The sequence below is a fragment of the Lathyrus oleraceus genome, chromosome 7, assembly GCF_024323335.1.
Source record: "Lathyrus oleraceus cultivar Zhongwan6 chromosome 7, CAAS_Psat_ZW6_1.0, whole genome shotgun sequence".
Taxonomy (NCBI): domain Eukaryota; kingdom Viridiplantae; phylum Streptophyta; class Magnoliopsida; order Fabales; family Fabaceae; genus Lathyrus; species Lathyrus oleraceus.
Window position 1 is genome coordinate 490,235,794 of NC_066585.1, and position 20,424 is coordinate 490,256,217.

General features: G+C 39.6%; 1 protein-coding gene across 1 annotated transcript; it reads right to left on the reverse strand.

Annotated features, from left to right (window-relative positions):
- Nucleotides 1-15,760: 15,760 nt before the first annotated feature.
- On the reverse strand, nt 15,761-17,017 carry LOC127104500 (uncharacterized mitochondrial protein AtMg00810-like). Its single transcript, XM_051041684.1, has one exon. The coding sequence runs from the start codon at nt 17,015-17,017 to the stop codon at nt 15,761-15,763; it is 1,257 nt and encodes a 418-aa protein (XP_050897641.1).
- Nucleotides 17,018-20,424: the final 3,407 nt, after the last annotated feature.

Sequence of the window (20,424 nt, forward strand, 5' to 3'; positions counted from 1 at the left end):
AAGAGTTCAAGAAAGTCACAAAGAACAAAAAACATTGCCATTTTTATTGTTTTGAAAAAATGAAAACAAAAATAGAAAGACAGGGATCACAAAATTTGATTCCAAAACGTCCTTTATTAATGATAATCATTAAAAACATGATGAGGCCCTACAATGAACCACTACGCCTTGGGCAGAACGTAGGGTTTTCATGCAAAATGTAAAACAAAGGAAAATTACTCTGTCTGAAGAGTAACTTGGACCACTTCTTCAGCCGTCCGGTTGTTGATAGACTCCCCTGGTGCACACGGGCGAACCCAGTTGTCTAGATCGCAATCACTGTCACAGTCTTCACTACCGGTTGCAAAGACGTCACCGTGGTTCATCAGCCCAGCGCTGGTAAAGGTACTCGGACCCGTCTGCACACTCTGCTCTGCTTGGAGAGGCTCATAACCAATGCCAAATTTGTCTTCTTTGACAGGAAAATCTACCATTTTCCCCAGCCCTCAGCTTTGCCCGAGTCAACAACCTCTTTGGCCTGCTTGTACGAAGTAATCGAAGCACCCGGCTTTCTCTGATCAGCGAACGCCACCTTCTCGAGGGCAAAAGTCTCGAATGCCTGGCATAAGGTTTCATGGATCTCGCCATCCACCTCTACGTATTTGAACGAGGATAGGTGACTCACCAAGATATCTTCTTCGTCACACACGGTCACAATCTGACCATTCCAGACATACATGAGCTTTTGGTGGAGAGTCGACGAGACTGCCCCTGCTGCGTGAATCCACGGACGCCCCAACAAACAACTGTAGGCGGGCTGAATGTCCATAACATAGAAGATGATATCAAAGACCTCCGGACCTATTTTCACTGGCAAGGTAACTTCCCCAAACACAGAACGTTTGGATCCGTCGAAAGCACGAACGATCAGGTCACTAGGAGTAAGCACAACCCCTTCAACAACAATCTTCTTCAAAATCTGTTTAGGCAGCACATTCAGCGACGAGCCGGTGTCCACCAATACGTGAGACAAAACAGCACCCTTGCATTCCATAGTGATATGCAAGGCTTTGTTATGATTACGTCCCTCAGGCGTCAAGTCTAGGTCAGTGAACCCTAAACCATGCCTGGTGCTCACGTTGGCAATCACACCCTCCAGTTGGTTGACAGAAATCTCTTGAGGTACGTAAGCCATGTTCAGCATCCTCAACAAGGCGTTACGATGTGCCTCAGAGCACATCAGCAAAGAGAGAATCGAGATCTTGGACGGAGTGTGATTAAGCTGATCTACGATCTTGTAGTCACTCTTCTTTATGATCTTCATAAACTCCTCCACGTCCTTTTCAAATGAACCCTCAGGCACCTCCTTCTGAGCCGGTTCTTCGTCAACCACAACCTGTTTGCCCTTAGCCTTGGCGAGAGCCTCAACATTGTTGTCTCTTAAAGGTTGTGGAGCAAACAGACGTCCACTGCGAGTAAAGCCTCCTGGCCCTCCAACGTTGTCCACAACTGGACTTGCACTCACCACAGGAGCTCTACTGGGCACAGCAATCATCACAGGCGCTTGATTTGCTGGTCTGGTCTGATTCTCAGCCCTTCTGTTGCTGCGGTAGGCGTTGTCATATCTCCATGGAACAACCCGACTATCAACAACCCTTCTGACCGGCACAACGATCGTAGTCGGATTACTGGCGGTTACTGGTGCAGAAATGGTAACAGGAGTACCACTTGTTGCAGGCGCATTCACAACCCTTTGGCCACGTCCTTCAGACGGTTTGAAGTAGATAGTGACAGTTGACACTGACCCACGATCTCTGACAGCCCGACTGAATTGTAGACAGCCCTCATCCATCAAACCCTGGATACCGGCCCTTAACCGTTCACAGCCATTCTCAGATTCATCACAACCACTACAGCCCTCATCACAGCCCGGGTTGACACCCCTATTCAGCAAACGACCCTTCACAACTAGCAGAGAAGTCTGAACATCATCAACACTAATAACCAGATCTTCAGCCTCTTCCTCTTCAATATTGTTCACTCTATGCCCACCATGCTGAGGCATAGGATTGTTCATGACGTTAGGCACTGGAGCGGAGTTGATCGTCTTGGCATCGATCAAATCTTGGACTTTGTGCTGGAAAGCCCGACATTTTTCAGTATGGTGCCATGGTGCCCCAGAGTGAAAGTCACAACGGACGTTGGCGTCGTACCCCGGAGGCAATATTGTTGGCGGAGCCATTGTACGCAACTCAACAAACCCCAACCTGAGTAGTTCGGGTAGCAGTTCGGCGTACGACATTGGTAGCGGATCAAAACGTCGATCAGGCATCCTCTGTCTGGGCTGATATGGACGTTGTTGTTGTTGTTGTTGTTGTGGCGGTTGTTGAACTCTTTGTTGTTGTTGTTGACGAGGTTGAGGTGCTGGGATGGTTACAGCAGCAACCGGACGATACTGATTTCTGTTCACACTTCCTCTGTACTCATTCCCTCGGTGTTGTACAACATTGGTTTCACCCTCTCTCCGGCGAGGTGCCCCAGCAAATGGTTTCTTAGATGATGAAGAACCCACATCTTGAATCTTACCAGCCTTGATCAAACTTTCAGTTCTCTCCCCACATATGACGACATCTGAAAAACTACCGAATGGGCAGCTTCCCATCCGGTCCATGAATACTCCTTGCAATGTACCAATGAACATGTCAATTAACTCCCTCTCCAGCATAGGGGGTTGTACTCTTGCAGCTAGCTCACGCCACCTCTGGGCGTACTCCTTGAAGCTTTCTCATGATTTCTGACAAAGACTCTGCAGCTGAGTCTGGCTAGGCGCCATGTCCATGTTGTGTTTATACTGCCTCAAGAAGGCTTCACCCAGATCCCTCCAGCATCGGATAGAATCTCTCTTCAGTTCCATGTACCAATCCAAGGAAGCCCCAGATAGACTATCTTGGAAAAAATACATCCACATCTTTTCATCATCCGTGTAGGCAAAGATTTTCCGATAATAGGCCTGCACGTAGGTGCGAGGGCAAGAAGTGCCGTTGTACTTGTCAAAAGACGGCGCCTTGAATTTATAAGGGATTCTCAAACCTTCCACTAACCCCATATTGGTAACATCAAAACCGAGAGAATTCTGACATTCCATAGCCCGGATCTTCTCAGCAAGGGCATCAACTTTACGATCCCTCTCATCAACCCTTCCCACAACGTCTTCGTTTTCACTGAGCAGAGTGAACATATCCTTTTGTCTGTCAACAATCGGAGCAGGATTACGGGCCGGAGCACGGACTACTCTAGCATTAGCAGCATCTGGAGCAATAGGTTGACTGTTGATTCGAATACCCCTCAACTCATCCCCTACAGCATAGTTGTCGATGGGCACAGCCGCAGTAGCGTTGTCATTGATCGGGCCTCCCTCTGGCAAAGCGGGATTGACGGGTGGATTTGCAGCCTCTTGTCTCTGAACCAGGGCTCGAAGTTCTTCTTGACCTTGTGCAACCCCTTGCATCATGTGCATGAACGGGGCCATGTTAGCCCTCATCTCAGCTAACTCAGCTTGCACTTGATCCATGTTCCTTTGATGATTCAGTCTGGTTGAGTAGCGGTGCGGACGTTGATCAGCTATCCTGCCTAAACACAGGAACCAAAGTGAGAAGTCACGAACAAGAACACCTGTTTATGCAAAATGATATGTGTATGATGTTAATGATGTGTATGATGCACATGATATGTTCATTTCTCAGGCATTCAAAGAGCCTGACTCATCCTCAAAAGATGGCAACCTGCAGCAAGAACAACACAGAAACAACACAAGATAATGATCACAAGATAAAACGCCCACAACCTCATCTATATATGAGCAACAGGATCATACAATAGAGTCAACAAAGATCCAGATAACCGGAGTACAACAATGAATCCCATCCAACAAGCCTGGAGGTGATTCTTAACGTACACATCAAAGATACAAGCTAAGACAAACGGCCTCCCGGAATGAGAGTCTTCAAGTACTGACACTGGTCTATCAACAGGTCACACTCTGAACATTCTGGCAAAGGAGTGATCTTCTCCTTCAATAGTCTTCTGAGCTCTACCACTTCTCCTCCAAGATGGTTCTCTGATGCATGTCTCAAGTCTACTTCCTTCTTCAACTGGCTATCTTTGTCTCTGAGTTGCTTCTCCAGGTCTCTGATCTTCTTCTGATAACTGGCTTCAGCTCTCTGCAGCCTCAAGCACTCCTGGTGTTCTGCATCTAACAAGCTCTCCATCTCCTCGTAGGATCTCTTCTTGCTTCTCAATCTGCTAGCATCTTCTCCCTGCACTCCTCTGAGTTGATGAGCCAAGTTCAACCTATCAGCTTTGGCTTTGTAAAGCTCCATCTGGGTATCCTGCTCCTTCTCTTTCAACCGGCGATTCTCCATCAGGGCTTGCTTGTAGTGCTCAGCAGGCACACTCTCAGCAAGGATCAAAGGTGGTTGCTCCTGCAACGGCTCCATCCTATCATAGGGTAACAACAAAGTCTCCACTCTCTCCTTGACCCACTCGGTGTAGTCAGGCATAGCAATGGCAAACTTCTTCCCTAAGACAGATCCATCCTTCACATCAATAGTCTTCCAAGCTCTTCCTATCTGCTCCAATCTAGTCGGGTCACTCTGCTTCTCAAAATACACACTTTCAGCTATCTCAGCATCAAGTGGTCTTCCTTTCATCACAAACCCTAACTGGCGAAGAGAAAGAACCGGGTTGTAATTGATGCAACCCTTAGTCCCTATGAGTGGCATATTACGAAACTCTCCACAGCTCATAATGACGTTACGCACATCCATCCGGTAAGATTGCCATCTGATATCATATGAAGTAAGAGACATGACCCTCTGAGTCCACTTATGCGTGCTCTGAGCATCCACAAAAGGTCCACTGACTGGCAGGAGAGACATGAACCATCTGAGCAAAAGTGGGAGACAACATCTGATAGCTCCACCCTTACCATGCCTACTGTGGATAGCATAGTAAGTGTCAGCTAACAGAGTAGGAACCGGGTTTCCTCCGAGAAAGATAGTGACTGCAGCATAGCCCACAAAGTTGGGCATACTCGGGAACAAGACAATCCCATAGATCATGATGGCCAACTGAGCATGAAAAGCTTCCCAATTTCCCTTCTCTGCTTCTTCTCTAGCAATCCTCAACAAGAATTTCAAAGGCAAACCCACAACATCCCCACTGGACCTCCAGTTATCAACGACTTCCTTGACACTCAGATGAAAAGCTCTGGCAACAACCCTAAAGTCAACCTCCTTAGGCACATCCAAGAAAGGAACCTGATACCGGATCGGGACACTCAGCAGAATGGAGTACTCCTCAAGAGTAGGCGCCAACTGATAGTCCTGAAAGGTGAAACAACGAAGCTCTGGGTCGTAGAACTGAAGAAGAGTCTGCAACGGCACTGGATCTACCACCATCTTCAGCAGTGTCAGAATATCCCCATACTGGTCAACAAACCCTTTACCACTGGTCACAAGGCTGCTCAACTCTATCAACGATGTCAAAGGCTCACGGTGAAAGCTGTAGGAACAAGTCTTCCGCTTCAACTCCGGGATTGTTGCCATCTCTATCAGTGAATCGAACTCCTGAATGTACCTGAGAAATGATATGCATGAAGATATTAACTTTTTTTCTTTTTTTTTCTTTTTTTTCATTTTTTTTATTGCGTATTTTTTGAAAATAAACATGCTATGATGCAAATGATGCAGACAAGACTGGCTGGCTGTGTATCTCGGAGCACAGGACCAAAGCTTCGGCTTGAACTCGGAACCACAAATCCATCTGAAACCCCAAAGTCATCTGAGACCTAACAAAACTGAACCTGAGTCACCAACAGGACCACAAGTCACCAACTGTACCTGTAATAATGATCATTCCCTCCCTACTCACGGGTGTCGTCTAGGCCAGGGTAAGGTCGAGAGAAACGCAGCATAAATAACCTTTCACAGAATATCATCATATACACACCCGAAGTATGTAACGATAATATCCCATCAGGGTCTGAACTGCTCGTGATGTCAATGTTCCGCTAAGTGGCGCAACACCACCCGCTTCCCATGAATCACTCTATTCCTAAGTATCCTAGATTTCACTCATGGCCTGGGTATTGGGCCTTTTACCTCATGTAACTCCCACCCCATCAGAGAGAAACAGACAACCAGCCAGCCAGATGAACAGATGAATATGAATGAATGCAAACATAAATGCAAACAATAAATAAATGAATGCAATAAATAACAGCAATCAGCAACCAAAACCCTAACCTAGAGAGCGCTAGGAGAGACTCGCTTAGGGAAGATGGACCAGCAAGAGGTCAACTTCTCTAAAATCCCCAGCAGAGTCGCTAGCTGTCGCATTACGCGAAAAACCGGCGGGAAACGAAAACAACAGAGCCGCCACCGTGCGTTATTTATCCCAAAAGAGGGAAAGGAAACGCTCGAAGTAAACCTGGAAAAGACATGGTCTCACGACCAAAGAGAATGGGATCGGGAGTCGGTTATGCGAAGGGAAGGTATTAGCACCCCTACGCATCCGTCGTACTCGACGGGATCCACGCACAAAAGGAAGGATAAAGGTTGCTAAACACTGCTCAAACAAACATCAAACACTGGCCGAAAAGAGAAACAGAAAACAAAAGAAACTGACTCGGTAGGATATCGCATCTTGGGCCTACGTAGTCTATCAAGCACAAACATCAGAGTCGACGTAGTTCGGACTAAGGGAAAACGTGCTCGCTAGGATGTCGCATCATATGCATACGTATCTTCTCGGACTAAAGAAGAATCAGAGCACTCGTAGCTCGGCTAACGCACGCCAAACAAAACCACACAAGAAATCGACTGCCAATCGCTGGACTTACGTCAGACTCCACACAAAACAGGCAAACATGGAAACCGAATGCCAATCACTGGACTTACATCAGACTCCGAACCAAACACACGCACACTGGAAACCAAATGCCAATCGCTGGACTTACATCGGACTCCAAGCACACAACAAGAGGATACGGAATGCCAATCGCTGGGCTTACATCCATCTCCTAACACACACAAGACAAAACAAAAAGGGCGCCCGGAGAGATCAGCTCATCTCCTGCCTACGTACCTCATCTGGTATGAGGATCAGGGCGACGTAGTTCCCCTACGCAGGGACAAAGGACTAGCCTAACCAGATACAAAGGGAGACAGAACTAGGGAGACTACGACTCGAGCCTAGATGTTATCATGCATATCATCCCTAAGTTAAGGTTGCTATCTAACTTGCACAGGGAGCAAGCTATCCTAAACAGCACAACAGTCATACAAAAGCACACAGCAAGCACACACACTATATACAAACAAAGGGGCTCAAACAAGGTTAGGCTGTGAAGCACGAGCCAACTGGAATCGGGTGATGTTAGCTCTTAACCCTAACATTGAGAGTTAGGGTGAAGCAGATGAAATGGGAAGTGAGGGGTGTGCCTCACAGCTCTTATCCCTGGTCTGGGAGAGCTTCAGACAAAAGAATGTGTGGGTTTAGAAAGTGGGAACCCTTCTACACATATAACTGACACAATGTACAAGGATCTTGGGTTAATATCCACAATGCATCAACACCAGTTGTGTGAGCAAAGGGATGACTCAACTGAATAGCAGGAAATGGATTGCACATCTCTTTTATCTGCCAATTGCCTTATCAAAGGACTTTGATATGTACAGGGGACAAAGATAAACAATCACAAGCATTGCCTCTTAAGGAGGACTTCAGACAGGTGCCTGGCCAAATAACAGGCCAGGTCTTCCAGACTACATGGAGTCAGAGAAATTATACCTCAATGCTCAAGCTATCAAGCAAAGCAAAAGCAAGTTCACAAAGGAACTATAGCAACTAAGGTACCTGAAAACAATCCAACATAATCAGTACACAACTCAAACAAAAGTCAAACAGACAACAGGCAGTCAACTGTACACAAGCAAACAAACAAGCATCAATGCACAAAGGTGCAAGCCACAAAACCTAAGCTTAAGCTTCAAAGCCTACAACACAAACTCAAGATTAGTCATCAACAAGCAATGGATCAACTCCAAATGAGTGAATATCATCAAGCATGGCAATTGTGCTTTTTAACCTGAAACAAAGCTCAAATGTGAGAGGCAAACCTCTAGGACAAGGCCTAGGGTCACAAGTGGAGAAATAATTCAAAACAGAACATGAAAATTGACAAGAATCAAGCTTAATCAATTAAGAACAATATCCAAGTGGTCTCATGTTCATATCATTCACCAAAATCATTTCATAAGGCAAAGAAGGCAAAGCATGCAATTTGGAAGCTCATTGAAGCAAACAGAATGAACCAATCCACATCAACTCAAACATGATTCAATAAATCTCCAGAAAAAACATGGCTAAACAGCATTCATCACATGATCATCATACCAAAAATAAAGTCATTTGGATAAGTGGAAGTATGGCAATTAAATTCCATAAGGCAAGGTATGCACATACAAGCTCAATTAAGGCATAATTAGATGCATCCACTTCATACAAGCATAAAACAGAATCCACACATGATAAATGTACCAAACCAAAGCCACAATTAACTTCAAAGTGTATAGAATCAATGTGCAAAATTTCAAGCTCATAGGATAAACATCAAGCATTTCACAAATCATCTAAGTTCATGACTCCCAAAAAGTCCCAACATGACCAATCAACAAAGAAAATCTCAAACAAATTGGAAATGCACTCAAAAATTCCACAAAAATTCACAAGCAATCCTAGGATCCAGAAGTATCATCATGCAAAAAAATCAGATTAATTGGCATTGAATTGGCATGGCAAATAAATTCCTTAAGTCAAGCAAGCAAAGGTGTGACACACATTGTCACACCTCCATTAATCACATCATAACTCATCAACCAGAAATGAGAAAAATACAAACTCTATACCAAAACGACCATTAGGATGTCTATTTTAAGCATGCAAAATTTCAAGAATGTTGGATAAAATCTCATCATTTCACAATCAAAATGGCAACCAAGGTACAAGATAGCACATGTATACACATTCCCTAAGCAAAATAAAAATCCATGCGTGCACAATTTCTGGAAAAATCATCAAAAAAAAGAAGACATCATGATGAACATTGTGCAAAAAATCTCACATCAATTGGACAATTATTCATTGAGTTATGATTTTTGGAAGTTTAAAGAAAAAAAATGAAATAAAAAATGACAAAGGAAAAGAATTAAAGGGATTATTATTTAATTAATTTAATAGGCGTTGGACTTAAGTGAAACGCCGCGTTTCACTTAAGTGGAGGGAGTCAGCGCGCATGGTCAACGGGATTAGCCAATCAGGAACGTGTGCATGGCTTCAGCATGGGCCAATCAGGAGAGAGCCTCAGAACAAACAGCTGCACAACGCTGAAAAACAAACCTAACGGATCAAACGTGTTTCTGGCAATCATCTTCATCGCGTTCATCAAGCCAGTACCAGATCAAGAACATTTTTCCCCAATTTCAAAAACAAACATATCATCGTGTTCATCTTCCAACATACATAAACAATCCATCAACGATTCATCAAGAAAACAACAAGCATGTGCAAATCGAAGGAAAAACAAATCAACATCAAGACTTTAAATGCATGTAACTAACTCATTTTAGCACGAAAATCAATGGTTCAAAGCTCATTTTCACCAGCATTACAAGACCTACAACTATCACATAACCAATTTAAGAAAGAAGAAACTCGAGTTCTGACCTCTTGGAGCAAACAGATTTGGAATCGATGGATTTAAGCCTTGTAATATGCAAACAGAACTTCCAAAGTGCTTATGAAGTTGATTGGATGAAGAATGAAGGTTTAATCGTGCTTGATTCCTTTGGAAATTACAACTGCCATTGATGTATCAAGCTTCAAACATGCTTCCACCTTGCACTATTTCATTCAATTCCACGTACCAATTCACTCCAGAACACTTCAAATACCAAGATCAAGCACTGGAAATAGATGTTGTTTTAAGAAATTGCAAGAACAAGTAAAAGAAAAATTTGATCAGAAACTTTTAGATCTGAAAATGAGCCGCTCTCTTACTGAAATCTGTTAGGGTTTTTTGTTTTATACCCCCTCATAACCAAGTCCTTAAACATGTTTAGGTGTATGGCAAAGGGATTAGCAAAATATGAGAGTGTAAGTGCAATTTGAATAATGCACCCCCATGCATGAAATGAATGGAACAGTGCACGTTTTTGGGCCTGCATTCACTTGAAGTTCTGTTTGTAAGCCAATGGAAGTGTTGCCAAGTGTAAACAATGCATTATTTTAAAACTTGAAAATTCAATCCAAAAATCAAGTGAAAAATCAAAAAAATATGTGATGGACATACATGGTTTATGATGCATGATTTGAATAGTATATGTCAAGACATGAATGTTGCAAAAAATCCCACTCCATTTGGCCTTTTGGTTCAAAAGTTATGCACTTGTGAAGTTCAAATTTTCTTGGCAAAGATTGATCCATAACTTCTCAACCATACATGAGAAATTCATGTTCTTGGACTTTTTGGAAAGGTGAGAGCAATATCTTCAACTTTCATGTTGGACAAAATTTCATTTGAAGCTTGCTTGATGATGTAAACTTGAGGAGAAAACCTTTCCATTTTTGGCAATTTCAAATTACAGGTCACCTGCTATTTTTGGAAACTTTTCATCTGACCTCAAATTCTTCATTGTTGATGTTTGAAATGTCAAATGAGACTTGTATGGACATGAATGAGGCCTCTCTAACCATCTCCCACCTTCAAATCCATGGTTGAATGCACAGTTGACTTTGGTTGACTTTCTAGGGTTTCAGATGCATTGTGCAATAACTGATGACTTCTGAACATCCAACCTTTGGCCAAACCACTTCAAAATGATCCCTAGGTCATATGAACTCAATGAAACAACCCTAGGGCTTTGCTTCCATGGGAAATGCACTTGCTTGTTTGCACAACTGAGCCTCCTGACTAGTCTGACTGATGACTGATGACTTGGCAATGGGCAATGCAATGCTATGCAGTGGACAATGCAATGCTAATGACCTAAAATGAAAATGTATATACAAAATGGGAGGTGCAAATTTGAGGTGCTACATATAGGAAAAAAATTAAACATACGGTCTTTTCTAGTGAGAGATATTATCTCTTTTCTCTAGAAAACCTCACATCAAACCTTTAGAGTTTGATGGTGGTTTCCTTCCACCTTTATGGTGGCTTCCATATACCACCCTTATGGTGGTCATTCCACCTCTATGACGGGTAATACCTGTTTCATGCAACCTCACACTCATGCTTCCTCCAAAACTAGCCCCCTCATCGGAATGCCCTTTCTTCACTGCGAACCATTATCAAGCCACCTCTTTCTCTACTGATCTGGCGGCCATCCGAACCACCACCACTAGGAGATGGAAAGCTTGTTAAGGTTTTTCTTAGAATCTCAAACTTAATAATGGTGTGTGTAATTCTCTTCCATGTTTTTTCTCTCACATCTTTGATGTTTGATACGTTCCGGCCATCCCTAAAGTCACAGTGGATTTATTACATGTTGCATTTTATCCCTCTTTTAGATCTATCAATTTCTGGTTTTGTGTCGTCTATTTTATGTTTTTTTTTCTTTTGGAACTTAAGTAAACACTCTTGGTGTTTGATAAAAAGTCTCAAAGGATTTTTGTGTCTTGGAGCAACACTATCCCTAGTCATCAATTAAAATTTGAGCATTCCATAAAAATGGACAATCTTGAGATTAAAGGCAGTTGAAATGCGCATATACAAGTCAAAGAAATCATCCTTATTTAGATTTGGAAAAAGACTATGGATTCTCGTTCCTATATTGCCACTAATGATGTTATTGCCACTAATGATGAATGAATGATATGATGTTGTTTTTGGTTTGGTCGTGTCTTTTTAACTTTTAATTAGTAATGTCTTTTATGTTCCTACAATTTTAGTAGTAGAGATGTTTCTAGACTATGAATGAGATATATCCTTTGTCAACTTATAAATTGTACATTCATCTTCTGTTAAAATATATAATTAATAAAAAATATATCTATTAAAAGAAAGTAATAGTAATCACTTTAATTTATTATATTAATTTGTGTACATTAGAACTAATATGCACCAATATAGATAACATTGTCTATATTTCTTAAATCTATCCGACTTTCCGCATTTGCCTTGTTGTATTATATTTAGACATCATTTCATTCACTAAATGTATGAATTTTATCTAGAAAAGGAAACTCGTGCTTTTACCTTGTAGTGGCATTAGCCATTCTACATATGTTGGAAGTAGACGATGATTAACTAAAATATAAATGTAAAATATTTTTTCTTTCAAAAAAAAAATCAACCAATACAAATACAACAATGTTATTCCTACACTCACCTACACCATATATACTGTTCACAAATACGGTGAACAATGCAGTGAACAGGGAAATCATACATGAACAACCCTATAAACATTGCATGAACAATATCATGTGAACAATGTCATGTGCATGAACAATCTCGTGAACAGTGTTCGTGACCAGTACACGAACATTAACTTTTTAAAGTGAAACAAAGTTAGTTAATGAAATGTAAAAAATTAATTAATAAAGTAATAAAGTTGGTTAATAAACTTTCAAATATTAAAAGTAATTTTTAGTAGTAAAACAATGTTGGTTAATAAAATGTAAAAAATTGGTTAATGAAATTATAAAGTTGGTTAATAAATGCTTATATATAAAAATAATTTTTAGTAGTAAAACAAAGTTGGTTAATGAAATGTGAAATGTTGATTAATGAAGTTATAAAATTGGTTAATCACACAGTACTCCTTAATCCAAAAAAATCAGTTTTTATATATTTAAAAAAAAATTATTATTATAATATTTCACTATTCATCATATTGGTGAATAGGGAAATACGGTGTAGTATATGTTTTGGTGTAAGAATAACATTTTTTATACAAATAACTCGTGGATTCGGATTATACAGAGGTTGACCTTGTTGAATTGTAATTCCTTGTGTCAAAGCAGGTTGCTCGATAGAGTAAGGAAATGTCGAACCACCTATGTCTATTTTAGTAGTTTTAGCTATTTTGGGCTTTTTATAGTTTTTGGCTTTGACTTGAGGTCCAAGTTAACCTAAATCTATAAATAGAGGAGTAATCCTTATTTTTGTAATGAGGTGAATAGAGTATTCATAATATTGTATTTACAGTATTTTGCAGTTGCAAAGTGAATAGAAGTTTTTCACAGTTCGTGGACGGAGAGAAACTCTACAGAATTTTAATTCTTCTTCTCCTTCATTGTTCTTTACACTCTTTCTTTCTCCATTGTTCTTTTCTTTTTATTGCTATTGTGTGGATAATAACAATCTTTTTCTTCAAGATTGATTAAAATTCTCCATAGATTTGGGGGAATTTCCAACAGACCTTGCGATAAATGGCCTATTTTAGGAAAAATAGTCCACTTGACATTCATGGAAGTTACTCTCATCCATCAAGTGAAAACTTACTTAATAGGGGAGTTTATTTGGCCTTTGAGACTCTTTCTTGTCCCTTCTGCTCGTTATTTGTTGAGTCGTCCTCGTATTTCTTTGTGATCTATGATGTTGCTTCCTTTGTTTGATTTAGTATTTTTAGGTGATTGGGGTGGTGTGCAGTTTTCCTAAAGATATCTTGATTCTTTTTAGTTGTTTAGTCCTTCGTGTAGAGGTTCTAGGATTAGAGGGGGTTGATGATGATCTGGCATGTCGTGGTTTGATCGATTTGAAAAACTATGAATGATATAGTTTTTTCCGGTTCATTGGTGACATCAAAAGACGTGGAAGACATTACCATCATTTTGGTTTGGAAATGATATCTTGGTAGGTTTATGAAAAATTCATATGCCTTCTCGGCTTGAATTGAGAATCATATCATATTTCTAAGATAATAGAGGTTTGAGCGGCTTTGATCTATCTTAGATGTGTTTTTCTTGATCTATTGTCGTTTCGTTGTTGTATTAGGTGTGTTTGGATTGGCGAGGTCTAATTTTGTCAGAATTTTGATTTTTGTAACTTCTTTTTTCTGTGGCTTATGATCCTTTAGTTTGGAGTTAGGCGATTTTATAATTGATTGTATCTTATGTTTCTCTGTTTCATTTTTTTAATTGTTTGGTGTTTCTTTTGTTCCCGAGATCAGCATTCCTTGTGCTTTTTTTTCAATTTTCTTTGTACTTTGACTTATAGTACTTATATATATATATATATATATATATATATATATATATATATATATATATATATATATATATATAAAACTCTTTAATTAGAGCATGATGAACATTTATCCAATTTTCCTCTGCCTTTCTAACTAACCAGGAATAACATATGTTGGTGATTAAAAAGACATCCCATTAATCTAGATTATTTTGAATAAAATTAGAGAAAGTGATGGTTTACTTGTAGTTGCACCCCTCTAATTGATTTTTTGAATTGTGATGAAAACTTTGAAACTGGAATACCTGGAAGAAAAGAGTCGACATGTTCATAGAAAGTTCGGGAAAATGATTAAGTGATTTTGACTTTAATGACTTTAGGTGATTTTGTTTGTTTTTGATGAAAGAGAAAGTGAAAAAAAGAAGATAAAAAAAGAATGAGAGAGAATGATTCCTAGTGAGAGATAGATATAAAGTTACTGTGACTTTGACGCCCTAAAGTGACCGAAATCCAATTAGTGACCACTTAGTTGAACCATTAACCGTAGTAGTTTTGACCTTCTTTGTCACCCCTTTTATTTTTATCAGTTTTATGGATGATTCATATTCATATTAGTAAATGTAATACAACAAATTCTATCAAAGATATTCTTTATTATTTGGTCTTGTGTAAATTTATGAGCAATATAATAGAAAAAGTGAGAAACAAACCATAAATTATGGGTGCAACCAAAATATATCTCTAGTCGTTTCGAGTCATCAAATATATATCTAGAGAAATATAAGTGATTATCCAACAATTTTAACAAACTTTGCATTTGAGTTCTCGAATCCGTTATAGACTTGTTGTTTTTTAATCAAATATTATAAACTTATACAATATTAGTCCCAATAAAAGATCTATTTCCTTTCAAAATCATGAAAATATTCTTGAAAAGAATCATGCCCATTAGCATCTCAAGAACAATCTTCTTTTCAATATTTTCACAAGCCAAGATAATAAATATTTTCTTCTATCATATATTGAATCACTTCTCAAAATAATTTAAGTTAAGATTTCACCACAAACCCATTTAAACATATTATCTCGTAAGATAAACTTTTATTTGCAAATTAAATATTTATCAATATTCATTCGGTAAGATAATGGAAATCATGTTCTTCTCATTGATCTAAATAGAATATATATATACATCAATGTATAACATTTGGTCAACTATGTAATTATGATACAACATAATTATAGGAAATTAATTATGACTAATTATAACAAAATATTCTATTCTATCACACACCCGCAGTCGAAGCGGGAGGTTCACTGACGCTTAGACTGGTCCGAAAATAATCAAAGAGAATGCGAGGAAGTCCTTTGGTGAAGATGTCTGCGATATGATATCTTGAGGTAACATGAAGGACGTGAGTCTGACTACGAGCTACCTTTTCCCGAACAAAATGAATGTCCATCTCAATATGCTTAGTGCGCTGATGCTGCACAAAATTACCAGATAGATAGATGGCATTAACATTGTCATAATACACCAAAGTGGCCTAAGGAATAGGAAAATGGAGTTCCAGGAGAAGATTGTGAATCCAACACGATTTGGAGACAATATTGGAAACCCCCCCTATATTCGGCTTCAGCACTAGAACGAGAGAGAGTTGGCTGCCTTTTGGAAGACCAAGAAATAAGGTTGTCACCTAGAAAAACACAGTAGCCAGATGTAGAACGTCTGGTGTCAGAACGTCCACCCCAATCAGCGTCAGTGTAGGAGATAAGCTTTTTAATGGGAGATGGGGATAAGTGTAGCCCAAAATTTAAGGTGCCCCGAACATAGCGCAAAATGCGCTTAAGAGCAAGCATGTGTTTCGTGCGAGGGGCATGCATGTGAAGACAAACTTGTGGAATAGCATATGATATATCAGGTCGAGTAAAGGTGAGATACTGTAGGGCCCCTACAAGACTCCGATACAAGGAGGGATCCTCATAAGAAGTGCCGGAGGAGGTGCTGAGTTTCTGCTTGGTGCCAACAAGAGTGGCTGATGGTTTGCAGGACGCCATGCCAGCACGTTCAATGATCTCTGATTTATAAGTGATTTGACTAAGAAATATGCCATCAGGATGACGAGATACTGCAATACCCAGAAAGTAACTCAGAGGGCCCAAATCCTTCATTGCAAACTCAGATGCTAAGAGTGACATAATTGATTGGCGGAGGACCTGAGTGGAGGTGACGAGGATGATGTCGTCTACATACAGCAGAATGTAGACCACATTTAAACCTTGTCGATATATGAAGAGGGAGTGGTCTGATGTGCTATGCCGAAAGCCAATGGTGGCGACATAGTCAGCAAAACGATGGTACCATGCCCTAGGCACTTGCTTGAGACCATACAATGACTTCTTCAACCGACATACATAATTTGGATGACGGAGGTCGCGGAAACCCAATGGCTGATGCATGTAAACAGTATCATGAAGATCACCATGTAAAAAGGCATTATGGACACCCAGTTGATGAATGGGCCATGATTTGGAGAGAGCAATGGTAAGCATTGTTCGAGTGGTAGCGGGTTTCACCACGGGGCTAAAAGTCTCATCATAATCCACACCTGCAACCTGTGACCTGCCATCACCTACAAGACGAGCCTTATAATGCTCAAAGGAACCAGCCGAATTTTTCTTATGCCTAAAAATCCACATACATCGAATGAGATTAGCATCACAAGGATGAGGAACTAAATCCCACGTTTTATTTTGAATAAGAGCATCAAATTCAGATTGCATTGCGGATTTCCAATTCGGGTCTGATAAGGCTAGTTTGGGGTTTTTAGGTATGGGAGAGATGGTGTGGTCAGAGTGAGATATTGATAAGTTAAATATCATACGGGGTTTGACAATGCCTTTCATGCTTCGGGTGGTGATGGTTCGTGTAGGTGGAGGTGGATGCGATTGAATTTATGGTGGTGATGGAGAGTTTATTATAATGTGTGTGTTGATCGAAGAGGTAGGAGATGATGATTGTTGGTTTATTGAGGGTAGTGGTTGGTCAATTGAGATTGTGGGTGTTAGTTGGTTATGTGCAACAGGTGGTGAAGTTTAATTTTGCCATTGATGTATAAGGTAGGGGTGAAGGTCATCATCTAGGAATTGATAAGAGTGGGGTGAAGGGGAGTGTATCTTGGGGAAGGGAAATTGAGTTTCATCAAATATAACATGCCTCGAAATTATTAATTTTCTATTAGACAAATCAAAACACTTATAACCTCTATGATTCGGCGGATAACCCAAGAAGACATACGGAGTAGAGCAGGGTTGTAACTTATGAATGGTAGATGACGGGAATAATGGATAACATAGACAACCAAAAACTCTGAGATGTATGTAGGTGGGATCACAATGAAACATGAGTTGTGTTGGTGACTGATTATGAAGTGTTTTACAAGGAATAATATTTAACAGGTAAGTTGCCATGTGGAGAGCATGATGCCAAAACGAGGGGGGAACAGAAGAATGAGCTAGCATAGTGCGTATCATATTATTAATGGTTCTTATTTTGCGTTCCGCTTTCCCATTTTGTGAGGATGTGTGGGGACGAGAGAAACGAAAAACTAGACCACGATCAGTGCAATATTTTTGAAAAAGATCATTATTATATTCGCCGTCATTGTCACATTGAAATGTTTTGACTTTTTGCAAAAAATGAGTTTGAATGAGTTGAGTAAGTGACTTGAACGTTTCAAACACATGAGATTTTCTACTAATAGGAAAAATCCACAAGAAGTTTGTATAATCATCTAAGAATAAGATAATATTTATGACCAACAAAATTTAAAATTGGAGACATCCATAAATCACTATGTAAAATGTCAAAAGGCATCAAAGTCGTAGTTTGAGAATAAAAAAATGTCAATTTAACCTGTTTGCCTAAAACACAATAGTCACAAATGACAGAAGAATTAAAAGGTTCACAACATATGAACTTATTTTTGCGAAGGGAATTCAAAACAGACACGCCAGGATGACCAAGATGACTATGCCAAAGATTGGATGTGAGACCGACAAAACTGGAAGGAGTGGTAACTGGATAATATTAAAGCTCCTCTCTAGTATTAAAGCTTACACTTGTTCCCAACAAAGGGGTAAGTAAGGACCAATGAGCCACAAAGGCAAATAAATCGATGAAACAAAATCGTAGGCGAACAAAGTGATGAAACAAAAACGAAGGCAAACAAAGTAATGAAACAAAATCATATGCAAACAAAATGGTGAAACGGAATTATAGGCGAATAAAACGATGAAACAAAGTTGCAAGCAAATAAAGTTAAACAAAACTGTAGGAAGATAAGTAGGAAATAAACGGTAAAATATATAAGGCAGCGCAATAAACCAATTCAAAAAGGAATAACTAAATTACTAGCAATTAAACTATTATTCATATTAAAGTACAAATGCCCTAACGACCGTAAAGACTACAAAACTACTATGTCTTTTCTTTAGCCTCTTCGTACTCTTTAATCTCCATTTTGTCGTTGACGATCTCTCCATCAACAATCTTCTTCTACAGATCCATCTTCTCTAGAGGAATCTCAATGTATGTACAAAGCAACTCAACCTGGTTGCAGGCATTCTGAAAGATACTCTTGATACCTTCATGTGAGATTCTCTCTCCTTCTCTAAAGCCTCATTCACTACAGTAACTCAAGAAGAGGACTCCTCCTCGATGGACTTCGCCTTTTCCAGGGCCTTCTCTTTGTTATCTAGAAACTATTGCAGGCTGGTTATCTTGGAAACCAAATAGGATAGAGTTCCATGGGCATCCATTTCCATTTTGAGATAAGTCTGCCTCTCTACCACTTCTCATCCTCCTTCTAGAATTTCCTTGTCTATTTTTTTAGACTTCTCTAATGCCTCTTAAATCTTAGGCACCTTTTCTTAAAGTTTAGTCCACTCATAGACAACAACTTCAAATTTTCTCCTCCATTGCTCATTTTATTTGGAAGGGTTACCTGAGGCAAGTATTACTCCCTAACTAGTAGCTGTTAGAGTCATCAAAGAAGTGATTGAACATATGATAGGTGGTTTCCACAATCAATTTTGATTGGCATTATCAGAGAGGCTTTGGATATAGACAATATCCTGGTCAGTGAAACAGGTTTGCACCTCTTGAGAAGTTCGAGAGACCTGAGAGGAATAACGTTTAGAAATTTGGAAGGAAAAACTTCAGGAACAACAAGAGTGATCCAAACGTCACTAGAGCCAAAAGACTTAGACCTCTTGTTCGGCCTTTACTCTACACCAAGATTCTTATCTTGCCCAGCCATGTGTTACTGCTCATGGTTACATGATTATTTATCTTTCTCACACTTGTACATGCTGATGGCATTACCATGAAGGATATTTCTAGCAAGATGTAACTTGGTATATCAACATTTAAAAGTTGTAAACAAATGACATGATAGAAGGGCTCCATGTGTAAATTAGAGTGTGGAACAAGCCTTTTGAAAAAAAAACATATATATATATATATATATATATATATATATATATATATATATATATATATATATATACATATATATATATATATATATATATATATATATATGTGTGTGTGTCTATATATATATATATATATATATATATATATATATATATATATATATATATATATATGTCTTCTATTTGTGTTTGTTAAGTTTAAGATTATTTTGAAAATATCCTTCTAAATGCACACTATAGGAAAAAAATTAAACATACGGTCTTTTCTAGTGAGAGATACTCTCTCTTCTCTCTAGAAAATATCACATTAAACCTTTAGAGTTTGATGTTGGTTGCCTTCCACCTTTATGGTGGCTTCCATCTACCACCCTTATGGTGGTCATCCCACCTCTATGACGGGTAATACCTGTTTCATGCAACCTCACACTCATGCTTCCTCCAAAACTAGCTCCCTCATCGGAATATCCTTTCTTCACTGCAAACCATTATCAAGCCGTCTATTTCTCTGCTGATCCGGCGGCCACCCGAACCACCACCGCTAGGAGATGGAAAGCTTGTTAAGGTTGTTCTTAGCATCTCAAACTTAATAATAATGTGTGTAACTCTCTTCCATGTTTTTCTCTCACATCTTTGATGTTTGATATGTTTCGGCCACCCCCAAAGTCACCGTGGATTTACTATATGTTGCATTT